General features: G+C 40.0%; 1 protein-coding gene across 2 annotated transcripts in view; it reads left to right on the top strand.

Annotated features, from left to right (window-relative positions):
* Positions 1 to 531: 531 nt before the first annotated feature.
* Positions 532 to 18,845, top strand: part of ZDHHC13 (zinc finger DHHC-type palmitoyltransferase 13) — a 49,375-nt gene continuing 31,061 nt past the window's right edge. Inside the window, exons 1-3 of one of the 2 annotated variants that reach the window (XM_041730648.1) lie at positions 532 to 651; positions 15,232 to 15,377; positions 17,963 to 18,085. In XM_041730648.1, coding sequence (XP_041586582.1) covers positions 625 to 651; positions 15,232 to 15,377; positions 17,963 to 18,085 — 296 coding nt within the window. In that variant the 5' untranslated portion in view covers positions 532 to 624. The remainder of the gene's footprint in view (positions 652 to 15,231; positions 15,378 to 17,962; positions 18,086 to 18,845) is intronic. The other variant, XM_041730650.1, reaches the window with a different exon arrangement.

The following is an 18,845-nucleotide window of genomic DNA, read 5'->3' as shown; positions in this document are numbered from 1 at the left end:
GGGACTCGATCCCAGGACCCCAGGATCATGCCCTGAGCCGAAGGCAGGTGCTCAACCACTGAGCCACCCACGTGCTCCCACCTGTTTTAACAGTTCACATTTACTGACTCATTACTGCAATTCAAACATTGGCTGAGGAGCTTTACACGCTTTTCTCTCATTTAATCCTGACAATCCGTGAAGTACGTACCCTTATTTCGCCCCGTTTCACAGACGAGGAAAGGAAGAAGAAGAGGCTTTCGCGGGCTATCCAGCCGCTGAGCAGCCAAGCCTGCACCTGCTCTCAGGCGGCGGTGGCGGCGGTGGAAGCGCAGCTGATAGGGACCCGCGCTGGGGCCGGGGGCGCGGAGCACAGGTGCACGCCCAGCCGCGCGGGCGCCGCTGGGGGCGGGCCTGGGGGCGGGGCCTCGGCCTCGCGGGCCCCCATCAGCCTCGGCGGCCAAGCCCCGCCCCCAGCCTCGAGGAGGGCAGGGATTGGCTCTCCCGAGGGCCGCGGCGGCCCGGGGCGCGACCGCGGCGGGGGCGGGGCCGCGAGCAGGAAGCGGTAGTGAAGGCGGCGGCAGGCGCGGGCCGGCGGGCGGGCTGCTGCCTCCGCTTTCCCGGGTGGCGGCCGCCGGTGCCGAGATGGAGGGGCCGGGGCTGGGCTCGCAGGTGAGTGCGGCCGGCTCTGGGCGGCGGGGGGCGGCGGCCGCGGGGAGAGGGGATCCGCGGGGTGCGGGAGCCTCGGGGGCGGAGGGGCCTGGGCGGGGGAGGAGGAGGCCGGGGGCCCCCGGGAATGATGCTGGGAGTTCTCCCGCGGCGGCCGGAAGGACGGGGCGAGGGCCCCTGGCTGGGTGCCCCGCGGGCCCTCCAGCTCCTCGGCGGCGGCACCGGGCCCGGCGGGGACCGCTCGCCCGGGGGCTCGCGAGCGCGGCGCGGCCGTTCCCGGGAGACGCGTCACGTGACGCACCTGAGTTGGACCAGCCCGTCTCGATTGACCTTGGCCTGGAACCCGTGCGGTTCCCTTGCGAGCTTGCTTTATTTTTTTATTTTTTTCCCCCTCGACGGAGTTGCCTGGACACCCGGCTCCGCCCCACCCAGGCCTGTCGGGTTCCCGCATCCCCGGGCGTGCTCCTCCGGAGAGCCGAGCCGAGGCTGCTGGGGGGGCGGTGGGCAGGTGCGTGCCGGCCGCCGGCGGAGCCCCGCTGGACGCCCTTCTGGGGAGGAGGCCAGGGAGGTAACAGGACGTTCCAAGGGGAAAAGGTTGCGGTCCTCTTGGCTTATGGCCCTTTTCCAGGTCCCGGAGTGCAGACAGCCCGGTTGTAGCTGTTCACTCCGTATGTGTGGAATGAATGAAGAATATCCAGTGGGTGCTTAGTTTATGTCAGATGCTTTTACATGCACTATTTTATTGAGGGACTGCAGCATCCTTAAGAGGATGGTATTAGGGGATCCCTGGGTGGCTCAGCGGTTTAGCACCTGCCTCCGGCCCAGGGCGTGACCCTGGAGACCCAGGATCAATTCCCACGTCGGGCTCCCTGCAAGGAGCCTGCTTCTCCCTCTGCCTGTGTCTCTGCCTCTCTCTCTGTGACTCTCATGAATAAATAAATATAATCCTTAAAAAAAAAAAAGATGATATTATCTCCTTTTCACTGATGGGGAAACCGAAGCTGTCTCCAGTTGGACTGCGTTAGGTGGTAGATGCGCTGTCTCTAGTGGGATCCAAGCAGTTTGAGATGATTGGATGAGTCGGCCTCTTAAAAAAAAAAAAAATGTCTTTCCCATCCTTAGGGTGTTTCTCATGCTCCTCCCAATCCTGTCCTCCTTTCAACAGTTTGATGTAGGTTCAAGAGAAAGAATAAAGTAGCGGAGAATCTGTTAAGTCATTCTTATATTAGGTATTATTGCATTTTGACAGGGGAAAAAAAAAAGCTTTGCAAGCTGACTGGATTTTACAAAAGGGTGTAGAATCTTCGCATGAAAACTCTGTCGCATTGTTTTTCCCCTCAAAGAATCTCAAGGAAAAGTTGATAACTAGCACATCTTAATTACTGCCACTCGTTTGCAGAAGCCTTCAAGTACTTAAGGTCCACTCCCTCGTGCTGAAGGGAAGATAGCCCTGCCCCAGTTTCATGACGGAGGGAGGAAAGAGAATGATTCAGAGGTTGAAATTAATGGGGCAATGTAGAGTAGTCATTGTTAATAATAATTGTTGTTAATAATATCATAATAATAATTGTTTTCCAGTAGTAAAGATTTCACCTGTATATGGTGCTCTACAGTTTGCAAAATATTTCCTCCTTCTTGATCACTGTGAGGTGGGGAGAGATTGTTACTGTTTTTTTTTAAATTTTTAATATTTTATTTATTTATTCATGAGAGACACAGAGAGGCGGAGAAGCAGGCTTCCAAACAGGGGCCCGATGTAGGACTCGATCCCAGGACTTTGGGATCACGCCCTGGGCTGAAGGCAGCGCTAAACCCCAGAGCCACCGGGGCTGCCCTGTTACTCTAGTTTTAAAGATTGGAACTGAGGCTCAAAAAATCAGTCTTTTGTTAAAAGTCAAACAGCTGCTGAGTGATAGGTCCGAGATTTCATTCATTCTGCAAGATGTTGTTACAGGTGTTGGAGAAACATTCCTGCTCCAGTTGGATTTGATTCTCCCGATTTCAGTGTTAGATATTGCTAGAATTTGCTTATGCCATCTGGCCCCCAGTTTCCTCTCTGACCTTGTTTTTTTGTTTGTTTTTAAACTACTATCTTGCTTGCTTAATCAACCCCAGCCACACTGGCCTCAAGACTCTGTACCTACCCTTCTACTCTGTCTGGAGTACTTTTTCCTCAAATACCTACATGGCTTATTCCCCTACCACTTTAGGGCTTTGATGCAGATGTCCCCTCAGTGCTGCAACCCCTCCTCATCGTTGCCACTACTGGCAACATTCCCTAGTCTCCGTTCTTGTTTTATATTTCTCCTCAGCATTTAATACCATTTAATATACTTCTTGATTTCATTTGTTGTGTCTTTGCTTCCACCGCATGTGAGTTCTATGAGGGCAGTGATGTTTATCAGTTATGTTGACTGCTGTGTGTGCCTAGCATCTACAACGATCCCTGGCACTGGTGGGTACTCTGTAAACAATTGTCCAATGAATGAACTTGGAAACTGAACTCGTACTTCTGATGATGTCACAACAAATTTTAATAGTTATCTGTTGGATCTCTGTTTCACATGATGATCTGGCATGACAGTGACCTTCATCAGAGTTTGCATATGATTTTTTTAGATCTTGGGCTTGTCTTCAGTTAATGCCCACTTCAACAGTCCTTTTTTAATATTTAGAGAAATAATATGATTCATGATATCTACATTGAAAAAATATATGATCCCTTATATCTTAAAATTGTTCTAGTTTTCTTTCTTTCTTTCTTTCTTTCTTTCTTTCTTTCTTTCTTTCTTTCTTTCTTTCTTTCTTTCTTCTTTCTTTCTTCTTTTCCTTCTTTCCTTCTTTCCTTCTTCTAGTTTTCTATTGCTATGTAAAAAACCACCCCAAGACATGGTAGTGTAAAACAGCCATTGTCACGTTCATGGACTGTGTGGGTCAGGAATTTGGACAAGGTATAGCAGGGATGGTTTGTTTCTGCTCCACTGTGTCTGGACCTTTTTCTAGAAAGATTCATAAGTTGGGATACTTCATAGCTGGGATTGGTGTCATCTGGTGATGTCTTCACTCACATTCCTGGCAGTTGATGTTGATTTTGAGCAGGGACACCTACACGTGTCCTGGGCCTCTGCATGGCTTGGTGGCTGGGTTCTAAGAGTGAACATCTCAAGAGACAGAAAGAGGAAGAAGCTGCCAGGTTCTGAGGCCTGAGCCTGCAAACTAGTGGCACCTTACTTTTGACGTATTTTACTAGTGAGACAGTCACAGAGCAAGGGACGCAGACCCTCTCTTCCCGATGGAAGAGTATCAAAGAATTTAGGGACTCTGTTGTAAGAACCACCACAGATGTATCCGTATCTCTTTTACATAATTTTCATAATATCTTGTTCTCCCCTGTGAGGGAGGGTATTCATCTAGCTACATGTTTCTTTCTTGAAATCTTGCCTGTTGTGTTCACTGCCATATCCTTGTGTCTAGAGCAGCGCCTGGCACAAAGGGCATTCAGTAATATCTGAGGAATGAATGGATGAATGGATTGCAGCAGGAATTGTGTCTTATTCCCTAATCATCTCCTACAGATCTTTGCCAAGTTACAAGGGGGTTATATCCATAAACCCATCCTAAGTTGAAAATACATTTAATACACCTAACCTACTGAACATAGCCTAGCCCACCTTAATTAAATGTGTTCAGAACACTAACCTGAGCCTGCAGCTGGGCAAAATTATCCAACACAAAGCCTATTTTATAACAAAGTGTTGAATATCTCATGTAATTTACCGGATGCAGTATTGAAAGTGAAAGAGTGGTTGCGCTGGGTACACAGTGCTTGCAAATGTATTGGCTATTCACTCTTGTGAGTGAGTGGCTGAGTGGGAGCACACTTCTGACAAGCACCGCAAGTGCCATACAACATATCACTAGGCCTGGAAAAAAATCAAAATGTGAAGTACAGCTTTTACTGAATGCATATTATTTTCACACCATCATAAAGTTGAAAAATCCTAAGTTGAACTATTGTAAGTTGGGGATCATGTTGTGATTGGTATATAGCAGGTGTTTTTTACATTTTTTCTGAATGAATGATTAATGAAAACTCTTATGAGTTTGCTAGTATCGTGAGAATTTGAGAATTTGCTTGGTCTCTTCTGTTACTTTTTTAAAAAATATTTATTTTAGAGAGAGAGAGACACAGAGAGGACAAACATGGGAGAGACGGAAAGGGACAAGGGAAGCAGACATGGGGCTCAATCCCAGCGCCCTGAGATAATGACCTGAGCTGAAGTCAGATGATTAACTGACTTGAGCCACCCAGGCGCCCCTCTACGTTAATATTGCAGGTAACCATGTAGCGGTTGAACTTCTACCACCATAAAGGGTTTATATGAAATCTTTGTCAGTGCACATTTTTAAAAAAATTTTTTAAAAGATTTATTTATTTATTTATTCATGATAGACGGGGGGAGAGGGGGGGGTGGCAGAGACACAGAGAAGCAGCAGGCCCCATGCTGGGAGCCCAACCCGGACTCCATCCTGGGACTCCAGGATCACGCCCTGAGCCAAAGGCAGGCGCTAAACCGCTGAGCCACCCAGGGATCCCTGTGAGTGCACATTTTAATAATGCCTGTCGGATCAGCTCCTTTTAGACCTGTACAGTCATGGAAGGAATGTGGAAGGAACATTATAGCTATATTGACCTGCTCCTTCCATTTTACAAATGTAAAAACTGAAGCCAAAAATAGAGTAGATGATTAATCACCATCATTCAGCCAGCATGAAATCTGAGACTTTGGCCTTGTTCTCAAGGGATTTGCATTTCAACATGGTAAAAATGAAACTAGAGAATACTAAAAAAAAAAACAAACAAAAAACCCAAAAGAAAAACACTTTTTTTTTTGTAACTAGAGACTAATTTCTAAGAAGGATTTAGTATCTTGACATAAGTTTGCTTCGGTCTTGGTGATGGGAATGTATAGTTGTTTTCCTTACACATCTTTATGTGTCTCTCTCCAAAGTTGACCTCCCCAAAAGCAGGTCATTCCTTTTCTCACCTGTAGCTCTTGTAAAGTTTTGGGAGGGAGTGATATCTAGAGCAAATTGAGATAACTTAGAGCTGTGGTCTTGAAGCTGTTTTGATCATGCAGTTCTATCAGTAAAACACTTTTGAGCTTATACTCTTAGAGTAAAACCCTACTATAATGTGAAAAGTAGGATCCTAAATTTTCATTTTTGTAAAACATCATGTATTGTGAGATTAACGGAAGAATAAATGAAGCCTGCAGTGCATGCTGGCCGGGAGCTTGGCTGCAGATGCATAGTCCAAGTTATCCAGGCACTGACTGCAGTTTGTCATCACTTGTTGGCAATTGGTCACTCTAACTTATACATTGATGGGATGGTTTTTGTGTCAATGTGGTCAGCTGGGACTTAAAAAAGTTTAGCTTCCATCTGTTTGATGTACACGGGGCTGGGGACAGGAGCCAACTGCCAAATTTGTATTGTCACAGGGCATGTTATTATGAAGTATGGCAATGTTTCTAAATTATATTCCTTGATTGATAGCTCAATATATACTCAGTGGTTGGGATGCCCAGGTGGCTCAGCGGTCTAGTACCTGCTTTTGGCCCAGGATGTGATCCTAGAGACCCGGGATCTAGTCCCACATTGGGCTCCCTGCAGGGAGCCTGCCTCTCCCTCTGCCTGTGCCTCTGCCTCTCTCTCTCTCTCTGTGTCTCTCATGAATGAATAAATAAAATTTTTTAAAAAAGAAATATACAGGGATCCCTGTGTGGCGCAGCGGTTTGGCGCCTGCCTTTGGCCCAGGGCGCGATCCTGGAGACCCGGGATCGAATCCCACATCGGGCTCCCAGTGCATGGAGCCTGCTTCTCCCTCTGCCTGTGTCTCTGCCTCTCTCTCTCTCTGTGACTATCATAAATAAATAAAAAATTAAAAAAAAAAAGAAATATACATATGTGTGTATATATATGTATATATATATATATATACACATACAGTGTGTATATATATGTATATATATGTACACATACATACTCAGTGGTGAGGTTTTGAATTAAAGCTAATATAAACCTGTTTCAAATTAGCCTTTTTGATAATTCTCATTTTTTTATTTTTAAAATTTTATTTGTTTTAAAGATTTTATTTATTTATTCATGAGAGACACAGAAAGAGAGGCAGAGACACAGGCAGAGGGAGGAGAAGCAGGCTCCATGCAGGGAGCCCGATGCCAGATTCCATCCTGGGAATCCAGAATCAGGCTCTGAACCAAAGGCAGACGCTCAACTGCTGAGCCACCCAGGTGTCCCTTGATTTTTTTTTTTTTTTAATTAAAAATTTTTTTTTTTAGAGGGAGGCTGGCTTTTTGTTAGATCACATTGGATTGTTTTTACTTCAGGTGATACTGAAGATACTATACATAGAGGTGTCAACTTTGCCATCTTGTTTGCTTGTAGTTATGCTATTATTGTCCCATTTTATGCTTCTCTGTAGGAATCAGTTTAAGCAGCTTGCTTATTTTGAGAGGGGTAACAGTTAAAATTAGATAATGTAACTTGAAAATAAACTTAACCTGATGTATACGGCAGTCTGCTGAAGGTCCCACCGTCAAGCCCTGGGGGTGGTAGAACTTTGACTCTGTCCCCAGGTCACCTTATAAACAGACTATAAAAGAGTGACATGCTTGACATACAAATCACAGAAGCTGGCAGTGCTAAAATTAGTAAAGCTTAAAGAACTGTATCTGTAAATTTTTGTGATGTTCCCTTTTTAAAAAAAAAAAAAAAAAAAGGATAGAAGTCATAGTAAGAGAAGCTTGAACATATTCTCCTGTTACCCAGTGGGTCACTTCATATGTGGCCTCGAGTGGCCTTGTCTAACTTTGGAAACCGCTGACTTCCAAAACAAGCTTTGAGTTTATATAATCATTTTTTTAGGTTCTACTCTGATTTGGATTTTGGTAAAAAATGATGATGTGAATAAAGGGTACCTCCTGTCCTTTAGTCTTTACCACCCGTTTTTGCCACTTAATCACATGTTGCCTTTCATTGTCACTTTAGTCTGTTCATCTCTATTAGACTTTATTATAAACTCCTGGAGGATACACACCTGTCTTCTGTGCCCCTAGCATAATACTTTGTACATTGTAAATACACAGTAATTAATTGCTGAAAAATGCTCTTATAGATATTCTTTACATCAAAAGATGTAATCCTCCTCATCTTTCTACATGAAAACTGAAGCTGATGTCCTTAATGCCTTAAGGCATTATAAGAAGCAACAAATTGGTATCTGTGGAATGCATCAATTTCCTGTGGTAAAAAATCTGTATAAAAATAAGGGTTAGGGGATCCCTGGGTGGTGCAGCGGTTTGGCCCCTGACTATGGCCCAGGGCGCGATCCTGGAGACCCGGGATCGAATCCCACGTCGGGCTCCCAGTGCATGGAGCCTGCTTCTCCCTCTGCCTGTGTCTCTGCCTCTCTCTCTCTCTGTGACTATCATAAATAAATAAAAATTAAAAAAATATAAATAAAAATAAGGGTTAATCTTCCTAACATACAAATGAGAAAAAATATACAATCCAATTAGAAAAACAGTAGACTGAAAAGGGAATCCAAAAAAGAAATATATGAGAGCCAGTAAACATAACAAACACACTCAGATTCGTTAGCAACTAGGGGCATGCAAATGAAAAACAAGATGCCATTTATTAGCCATTGAATTAGCAAGATTTTAAAATGATTGAGAATGTTCAGTTATGGGGAGGCTTGTAGGGAAAGAAGAGCATTTACATACTTGGTGTTTGGTGTGTGAAATGGGGAAAGTAGTTGCTCAGTATCTCTTTATGTTTAAGTGCATATATTTTCTGACCCAGCAATCCTACTTTGGGGAGTCAATGCTGTACAATGGACAGGGTGTTGGTTGTAGAGCTCTTTATAGAGGTGAAGGCTGAATCAGCCTGCATCATTGAACAGCACCAGTTTGGGGCACTGACCGCCCCCCCCATGCAATAAAAGAATCCATGTGTAACTTTTGACTCCCTAAAAACTCAACCACTAATAGCCTGCTTTTGACCAGAAGCCTTGCTGCTAACTGAACCGTTGATTAATATGTATTTTGTATGTTAGATAACATATTCTGTATCTTAAAGTAAGCTAGAGAAAAGAAAGTGTTAAAATCATAAGGAAGAGAAAATACATTTCAGTATTATACTGTATTTATTGACAAACATCTGTGTGTATGTGGGCCTGTTTAGTTCAATCCTGTGTTGTTTTTAAGGGTCAACTACAGACACAGTGAGATTAGATACTCCAAACTGCTCATAATGATATTTCCGGTTCAGCAAGATTGAAAGGAAAATAGTCCAGATTTGTTTACCCTTTGCTCACTTTTATATTGCTAGATCTTTAAAATGGATATGAATCATTTTATAATTAAAAAAATTAACGTTGATGTAAAAAAGTAGACTGATTGGTCTGTCAATTTTAACTACATCTGCTATTTACTGACACTGTAACTGATTTAAGTTCAGAACTACCCAGACATTTTTTTTTTTTACCCAGACATTTATTAAAAAAATAGGTTGTCCTTGATCCTCAAGGTAGAAATTTAAGAATTAAAAAAAAAAGTTGAAAAAGATGAATTGTCACAAGGGGTGGGGATGACTGTATATTATAGTAATTCCAAGTATAATTCAACTCTTCCTCAACAGTTCATCTTCTTCCAGTTGGATATAATTATAATTGCTGTGATATGATGAAAAGAATCCTATAGTAATGTTCTTATTTATGTTTTCGTCTACCTACCTATATGTTTATTTTTAGCTGTGTGGGAGTATGCTCGTATGTAAAGAGTATCAAGAAGTGAGGTTGAATTCACCAGATAAAGCAGAACTTATCTATTCAAAGAGCATTTGTGGTTCTGGTTCTGAGTAAAATGTAGTAAGCACACTCCACCCTGCCTGTCCCACTGAAGGCGCTGGGCCGAATGTAAGTAGCAGCTACTTAAGGATTTTGAAAAGTAAGTTATTGGGGTGGGGAAGACCAGAATTCAAGAAACCGCTGAACCAGGAGCTAATTTACGTGGGGATTTTTTTCCCCACTGGGCCCCCTCCACTGTTCACTGCTATGCCTGAACTTGAACCATGAGGTGAGCATCAGTGCAGACAGGGTTCTCCAGGAGTAGCTTTCTAGTTAAGGTTTCAGGAGCAAGAAGGAAGTCTCCTGGCAGCTCAGGTGCCTGAAACTCTGAGAGGAGAACTTCCTCTTTGAACAGAGGAGTTGTGGTGCCAAGACAGCTGTTCTTAGAAGGGACACCAAAAGTATGATATAGATAAAAGTGAAAAATAAACCGGACTTCATCAACATTACAAATTTTTATATGTGGAAGAGACTTTTAAAGAATGGGAAGATAAGTTACAGACTGGGAGAAAACATTTGCAAATCTAGACACGAAGGACTTGTGTCTGGAATGTATAATGTAAAGAATGCTCAAAACTTAATGGTAAGAAAACTAATAGCCCAATTTAAAAATGGGTAAAAGATAATTCCCCGAAGAAGATACACAGATGGCAAATAAGCACATGAGAAGATACTCAACTTCAGCTATTAGGGATATGCAAATTCAGACCATGATGATATACTGCTACGTATCTATTATACTGACCATAACAGGGGCCAGTGAGCATGTAGAGTGGTTTGAACTCTCATACGTTGCTAGTGGCAATGCAAAGTGGTACAGCTGCTCTGGAGAATAGTTTAGAGATTTCTTATAAATTCTACGTATACTCACCAGATGGCCAAGCAGTCTCACTCTTAGAAGCAAAAACATATGTTCATCCAAAAGCTTTGTACAGGAATGCTTATAGTAGCTCTACGTAAAATTGCCAAAGCTGGAAACAACTTACATAGGTTGTTGGAACAGATAAACTGATACATTCATATAATGGAATACTATACAACAGAGAAAGAACTATTAATAACACAAAAACCACTTGAGTGAGTCTCAGAGGCATTATGTTAAATCAAGCCAATCTTAGAATATTATATGGTGTATAATTCCATATGTGACATTCTGAGAAAGATGAAACTAGTGATGAACATATCAGAGGTTGCCAGGAGTTGAGGTGGGGGAGAGTGTGACTACAAAGCAATATCCTAGGGGAGTTTTTTGAAGTTTTGGAACTGTCCTGTATCCTGATTTTGGTGGTTGTTACACAACTCTATACATAATGTGTTAAAATTCATAGAACTACCTACCAAAAAGTTAATTTTATTGTAAGTTAACTTAGAAAAAGCATTTGCCCCTTCACCAAATCCATTGAGGGGTTATAGACTTCCTTCAGTGAAACTATCATTTCTTAAACCTTTTTTGGAATTCCTGGGGAACTGACTTAGGCACATTATTTCACATATTTTCAACTTTTCTATTCCTAATGTATATCCTTTGAGGATGGTGTTTTTGTTTTATCTGATTGTAAACAGTGAAAAATTGTTTTCAGACAGACAGGTCTGATGAACAAGGTGGGTGAAGGCTGGGTAACAGCTTCAAGGTAAAGAACAAGAGGGAATGATGAAATAATTAGCTCAATTTCTAGGAATGGTTTGCTAGATATTTGATCTGAACTTCCCCCCCTTGAATGTAACTAAAAATAAATGCTAGATATGGTATTTTATTATTTTTATTTTTTATTAAAAAGATTTTGAGAGCATGCACGTGTGCATGAGTCGCTGGCGGGGGGTGGGGGGAGGGAGAGAATCCTAAGCAGACTCCCCACTGATCTTGGAGCCATATGCAGGACTTGATCTCAGGACCCTGAGATACTGACCTGAGCCAAAATCTAGAGTTAGGACGCTTAACAGACTCAGATACCCAGGTACCCCCCCCTGTATTTTATATTTTATATTTTTGATGCTATTATAAATTTTATCAAAGTTTTCTTAGGTTTCTTTTATGTGATCATGTTATCTGCAAGATGGACTTGGTTCTTTCCTAAATCTTGTGCATTTTACTTCTTTTCCTTACCCTATTATTCTGTCTAGGACTTCAGTACAATGTTGATTAGAAGTGGGGCTCCTGGCTGGCTTGGTCAGTGGAGCATGGGACTCTTGATCTTGGGGTTGTGAGTTTGAGCCCCATGTTGGGTGTAGAGCTTACGTTAAAAAAAAGTGATAGCATCCTTGCTCTGTTTTCAGTCTTTAGAGTTGAAGTATGCAGTCTTTTACCACAGATTGTGTGGTAGCTAGATTTCTTACAGTTTACTCCTTTATCAGTTTGAAGAAGTTCTCTTCTTTCCCTAGGCCAAGAATTTTTATCCAAGAGTTTTTATTATGCGTGAGTGTTGAATTTTGTCGACTCCTTTATTCCACTGAAATCAGTATATGATTTTTTCCTTTATTTTGCTAATATGATTTGTTTTAGAATGTTTAAGCTTGGCCATAATCTGTATTATTCTTTTTACGTGTTACTGGGTACGCTTTGCTAATATTTTGTTTAAGGATCTTTGTATCTGTGTTTATGAAGGATATTGAATCTAGAGTTACTTTTTTATGTAATACCTGTTGATTTTAGTATCAGGATAATACTGCCTTCTAAAGTGAGCTGAGAAGCATTTCCTGTAATTTCTGAATGAAGTATTTCTTTCTTAATTATTTTGATAGAGTTCACCAGTTAAAAGGTATATGGGCCTGTGGTTATTTTGTTTTGTTTCTTTAATGGGAAGTTTTAAAATTATGAATTCAATTTTTTTAATAACTAGAGCATGACTTAGGTCTTTTTAAGCCCATTTTGATAACCTGTGTCTTTTGAGATATTTTTGCGTTCCATCTAAGTTGAATTTATTGACGTAAAGATGTTCTTGGAATTATTGCCTTATTACCCTTTTAATGTTCATAGACTCCTTTAACGATGTCCCCTTTTTAAGCCTGCTACTTGTCATTGACTTTTTTCTTGATCAGTTTGACTAGAAGTTTATCAATTTTATTGATTTATTCTTTCCAAAGAACAAGTTTTTGATTTCAGTGATATTCTGCGTTGTTTTTCTTCTTATATTTCATGGATTTCTACTATCTTTATTTACTGTTTTCTTCATTCTGTGTTGAGTTTAATTTTCTTTCTCTAGATTTTTTTTTTTTTAAGATTTATTTTCAGAGACAGAACAAACGTGCACACAAGAGAGGGGAGAGGCAGAGCGGGAGGGAGAGGAAGAGCATCTCTAGCAGACTCTGAACTGAGTGCGGAGCCCAAGGTGGAGCTCCATTCCAGGACCCTGAATCATGACCTGAGCCGAAATCAAGAGTCGGATGTTTAACTGAGCCACCCAAGTGTCCCTCTTTCTCCAGATTCTTAAAATGAAAGCTTAGATGATTTATTTTAGATTTTTCTTTTTGCCTGTTGGCCATTTAAAATAAAAAATTTACTCTGAATGCTGCTTAGACTGCATCCTACACATTTCAATATATTTTCATTCAATTCAAAATATTTTCTAATTTTTTGTTTTTTCTATGACCTATAGGTTATTTTGAAATGTGTAGTTTCAAATCTTTGAGACTTTTCTGCATCCCCTTTGGTTATTGATTTCTGATTTAATTTCATTGTAGTGAGAGAACATACTCCATTGGGTGGAGCTTTATGAAAATGTATTGGAGCAAGCTGGTGAATAGCTTTGAAGGTCTTCTCTATCCTTTTCTCTATCCACTATGATTTTCTGTTTACTCCTTCAAGTTACTAGAAGAAGTATTGAAATATCCAAATGTAATTGTGAAAATTTCTATTTTTTTTTTAGTTCCATCAGCATTTGCTTCACGAATTTTAAAGTTCTTTATGCGTGCATACACATTGAAGATTGTTATGTCTTCTTGATGAATTGGCTTTTAAAATTATTTTATTTATTCATGAGAGACAGAGAGGAGCAGAGACATAGGCAGAGGGAGAAGTGTAGGACTCGATTCCAGGACCCTAGGATCACAACCTGAGCCAAAGGCAAACGCTCAACCACTGAGCTACCCAAGTGCCCCATGAGTTGGCTTCTTTAATGTTGTGAAATGTCCTTCCTCATCTCTGGTAATATTTCTTGTTTTAGTGTCTACTTTGTCTTATATTAACATAGCCACTACTTACAAGTATACTTCTATTTCTCTACTATCATCAAGAAATTAAAAAATGAGAAAAAGTCTGTTACGTTTACCCACATAATTATACATATTTACCCATGTGGTCTGGCACTCTGTTCCTTTGTATCATTTCAGATTGCCATCTGGTATTATTTTCATTTAAGACTGGCGGACTTTTATCATTTCTTTGAGTATGAGTTTATTTGGCAATTTTCTCATCTTTTGTTTGTCTGGAAAAGTGTATATTTCATCCCATTATTGAAGAATAGTTTTGCTGTGGTGTTTCCAGTTTGCAGTTCATTAATCTCTTTAAAACTGCTGTGTTTTGTTTTCTGGCTTGCACTTATGATAAGAAGCCTGAATTCATTCTTTGTTTTTTTGAACATAATGTGTCTTTTTCCTTAGGCTGCTCTTAAGATTATCTCTTCAACGTTGGTTTTCAGTGATTTGATTATAATATGCCTTCATGTACAGTTTTGAAGTTTATCCTGCTTGGGTTTATTGAGCTTTTAGGAGCTGTGGGTTTATAATTTTCATCAAATTTGAAAGATTTTTGCTAGTTAGTCAAATATATATATTTTTTAGATTTGATTTATTTATTCATGAGAGACACAGAGAAGCAGAAACACAGGCAGAGGGAGAAGCAGTCTCCCTGCAGGAAACCCATTGCGAGACTCAATCCCAGGGACCCCAGGATCATGACCTTAGCCAAAGGCAGACAACCACTGAGCCACCCAGGCATCCCTCAAATATTTTTATGTATTATATATATATATTTATATATATGTATGTATTATGTATTAAATATATATATATATTAAAAAATATATATATTTTTAGAGAGAAAGCTTGTGCATGCAAGCCGGGTATGGGAGAGGGAAAGGGAGAGAGAGGATCTTAAGCAGGCTCCATGCTCAGCACAGAGCCCAGTGTGAGGCTCTATTTCACGACCCTGAGATAATGACCTGAGCCCAAATCAAGAGTTGGATGCTTAACTAACTGAGCCACCCAGGCGCCCCAGTCAAATATTTAAAAATATTTCCTCCTCCTTTCTCGTGAGACTCCAGCTACACATATTCAAGAACTTGATTTATTGGGAGGTTAGGGGGTATCCATAGGCTATGTCTGCCACAACTCCCCAAAGCAGAGGCTTGGCAACCTTTCTACTGTAGCAGTAGCCATAACCTTCCACCTACTATAGATAATAGGGTCCATTTGTGCTTTTGCAGATGACGTTAGTTTTATGACAAAAATATCATTTGGAATTTTCTCATAATAATAATCTCATCTTAGTGAATAGAATTAAGATGAAAATCTTCCGTAGGATATACTTTTTAAAGACTGAAAGAAATTCTAATTCAATAACATGGGTACTATTGACAAGAGCAGATGCTTCATATGTAATTGAGTGTGACATTAATTCTCCTACTATGCTTTGTCAAATTACTCTTATTCTTCAGTGCAGGAATCACAACCATGGCCCCCACCCTCCAGGATTTGGTCGACATGGAATCTGTGCATATGAAAGCAAAGAACTTGCCAAGGCGAGAGAAGCTCTTCCTCTTATAGAGGACTCTAGTAACTGTGACATCGTAAAAGCTACTCAGTAAGTCTCTCCAGTGCTTCATTTTATCCTGTGTTCTGTTGAATTATAATGTTTGTGCAGTTCATGGCACCCCAGTATATACCTTCCTTACTTCATACTCTAGCGCTAGTGTGTTTGCCCTGCCAACATCAGAGCACTTAATACAGTGCACCTCATTAGCTGTTTATTACCAGTCTCTCTCATTATATCATGAGCAGCTTCTTAGCAAAAGCATGTCATTTTCATCCTTGTCACCGTGCTTTTGCATAATTCTTGTCTTGTATCAGGTGCTGAATAAATGTTTGTTGAGTGAATGAATGATTATAAATGATACTAAAACTAGACTATGAGTATGAAACACAAATCTGAGTTTTTAAAAATGTACTACAACCTAAATAGGTCCATGAGATGGAAAAATATCAGCTTACACATTTGTGGATATTTTAAACAATTATTTATTGAGTACTTTCTATGTACCTATTGTGCTGGGTACACTGGAAGACTGCCAGTAAAGTAAAATAGGTTTTCTGACCACTTGAAACAAAAAGGTAGGTTATTTGCTTCCGCTGAAAATGAAAGTCTGTTTTGAAGGTTTTCCCTTAAGATCTTCATATGTGTCTATTTGTGTTAAATTGTTTATAACATTTTCACTCTCAAGGATCTCAGTGTTCATTAACATCTACCCCACCTCTTGCCATTGAACATATTTTGAAATATTTTGTCTACCACACTACATTAATTGACCACTACATTTTCTTAGTAATCATATAAATCTACCATCAGAGCTTCTAATCAGCATGTTAAGGAACTAATGTTATCACACTAACTTGGTATAATTTCTGTCAAAAGCAAAGATATTTGGTGATTAATTAGCCTTTTAGGCCTTAACAAAGACGATGTATTATTTATGTCAAAAAATAATCCACAGTTATTTGAGTATTCTAATTACTAATTTATATGAACTCTAGAGGCCCTTGGCACTGCTACTTTAGCTGAATATTTTTTTATATTATTTATATTCTTATTATATGACGATGACAGTATTCTTAAGGTAAATATTTGCTTTAATTAGCATAAAAGCATTTAAATGTTTCTCTGTTGCCAGTAAACATCATCTGTTATGATAGTTGTAGGAAATTAGGCTACATTCACAGGGAATACCAGTAAAAACTCACATTTTATATGTTTTGTAAAATTTCCTTCAGGTCTTGGACCTTCTTAAGTGGTTGTGGGTCTATCATTAGGTAGTATTTGGAAAGGGCAAAAGAGAGCTTAGGACATATTCATTCTCTAAATTACCAAAATCCTAATTAGTGTGTATTCTTACATTTCTCACACAAAAGGAGTATGTCTTTTTCAGTAAAATGTTAAAGTTGACATTTAAAACATGGGGAATATAAATATGTATCATTATCTACAGTTCACTGTCTTATTATTTTCACTTAACATTGTCAAATAAGTTATTGCCATCTTATAAAAAGTGCCATAAAGACAGACTGATAAGGGCACACATTTTGGTGAGGCAGAAATTATTTAATCTAACAATGTGATTTTGACCCTTTAGGACCTACTGAAACATTCAGGTCCCTCTGAATAGAAATAAGTCTCAAAGAAAGTGCTAAATGGTCTGTTGGGGACTTAGTAGTTGCTGTAAGAAAGAAATCTAATGAATGATTTTAAAATTACTATAGCGTTAAAAAGAGACATTTCTCATTCTGATAGTTAATTAAATAACCTCTTAAATATTCCTTAAGTTCATTCCCTTTTTCCATCTCTTAGTTTAGGTTCTCATTGCCTCTTACCTGTATTTCCATACAAGAGTCCCTCTACTAATTAGCTTCCATACCACCACTAATGTGATCTTTCTTAAAACTCAAAGTGTGTGTGCTTTCCTCTTTAAAACCTTCAGTGGCTTCCCTTTGAGCCATGAAGTCTAAACTGCGTAACATGGCATAGAAGGCTCATGTAGTCTTTGCCTCCCTCTTCTAGCCTTGTCTCTTGCCATGCCCTTTCTTTAGGCTTTATGCTTCTGCTGTGCTAACTTGCTTATATTTCTCTGAACATCATGCAATTTCACATCTCTAATTTTTGTCTATGCTATTTCCTCAGCCTCAAATGCCCTTCCTTTAACCTATTAAACGGCTCATACATATCATGCTTCATCTTCAGGAAGGTCTAATCTTGCTTTTCTTTGCTATAGCTATACCACGTCCACATTGTATCGCTGAATTTATCCCGTTCCAAGTTTTCTATTAGTCTCTCTCCCTTATTAAGGGATAGGATTGTGGTCGGGCCAGCAGTATGCCTTCCTAGCATATAGCAGAGGATAAAATGAAATTTATTAAAGGGACCACAAATGTGAATGTTGAAGTTTAGTTAAGAAAATCAAGTTCAACTCCAAGTGGATTGATCTGATCAGTTAGTAAATAAGGTTTACTTTTGTTGTTTGGCTTAACAGTATGCCCTCGGTGTATATCTTTGTTAATTACTGTATTTCTATGTCAGCTGAAAGATTGGATAAAGACATAGTAAAAGGAAGAAATTTTGGTATTTGGAATTATTTTAATGGTATCAATTTTGCTCCTTTTCCCCCCCCCTTATCTGAGATACGGGATTTTTGAACGTTGCAAAGAGTTGGTAGAAGCAGGATACGATGTCAGGCAACCAGACAAAGAAAACGTGTCGCTTCTTCATTGGGCTGCTATAAACAACAGGCTGGATCTTGTAAAGTAAGATGTGTATTAGTTGTGTGTTTGTTATTCTAGGCCTCTCCTCGTTTGTCTTTTTCTTCAAGTACAAGAATGAATGTTGTACCATCTGTCATCTCATATTGTGAACGAATACCTGAAACGTGGTGCCACACACATCGGTTATCATAGTGTTGAAAAGAACCTTAGTTATCATTAGTCCAGGACTCTTACTGGCCCAAAAAGAAAAATTAAAGATAAAGCCATGGGAGCCCATTGTAAAGATAGAGTTCAGGCAGTGAAATGGAACTTTTTTTTTTTTTTTCTTTTCTAAGTAAGCTCTAGGCCTGATGTGGGGCTTGAACTGATAAGCTAAAGGTCAGGAGTTGCATGCTCTATTGACTGAGGCAATCAGGCATCCTGAACCTTTTTTTTTTTTTTTTTTTAAGGTTTATTTATTTTAGAGGGAGAAGGAGGAGCAGAGGGAGAGAGAGTCTCAAGCAAACTCCACACTGAGCTCAGAGCCCAACTCAGGGCTTAATCTCATAACCCTGAGGTCACAACCTGAGCGAAACCAATAGTCAGACGCTCAGCCAACTATGCCACTCAGGCACCCATGCTGAACATTTTTTGAAAAGGAAAAGCATAGCATAAACTGTTCTCAGGATAGAACAGGAAGAAACATTGAAATATTTTACTTTGTAATAATCCCAGTAGTAATGGACAAATAGGGGAATGATTTATTTATTTATTTATTTATTTATTTTTTTTTAAATGGTACAGCCACTCCATTTTTTTTTTA

The sequence above is a fragment of the Vulpes lagopus genome, chromosome 15, assembly GCF_018345385.1.
Source record: "Vulpes lagopus strain Blue_001 chromosome 15, ASM1834538v1, whole genome shotgun sequence".
Taxonomy (NCBI): domain Eukaryota; kingdom Metazoa; phylum Chordata; class Mammalia; order Carnivora; family Canidae; genus Vulpes; species Vulpes lagopus.
Note: the sequence above shows the minus strand (reverse complement) of the source record. Positions and strands in the feature narration are given on the sequence as shown.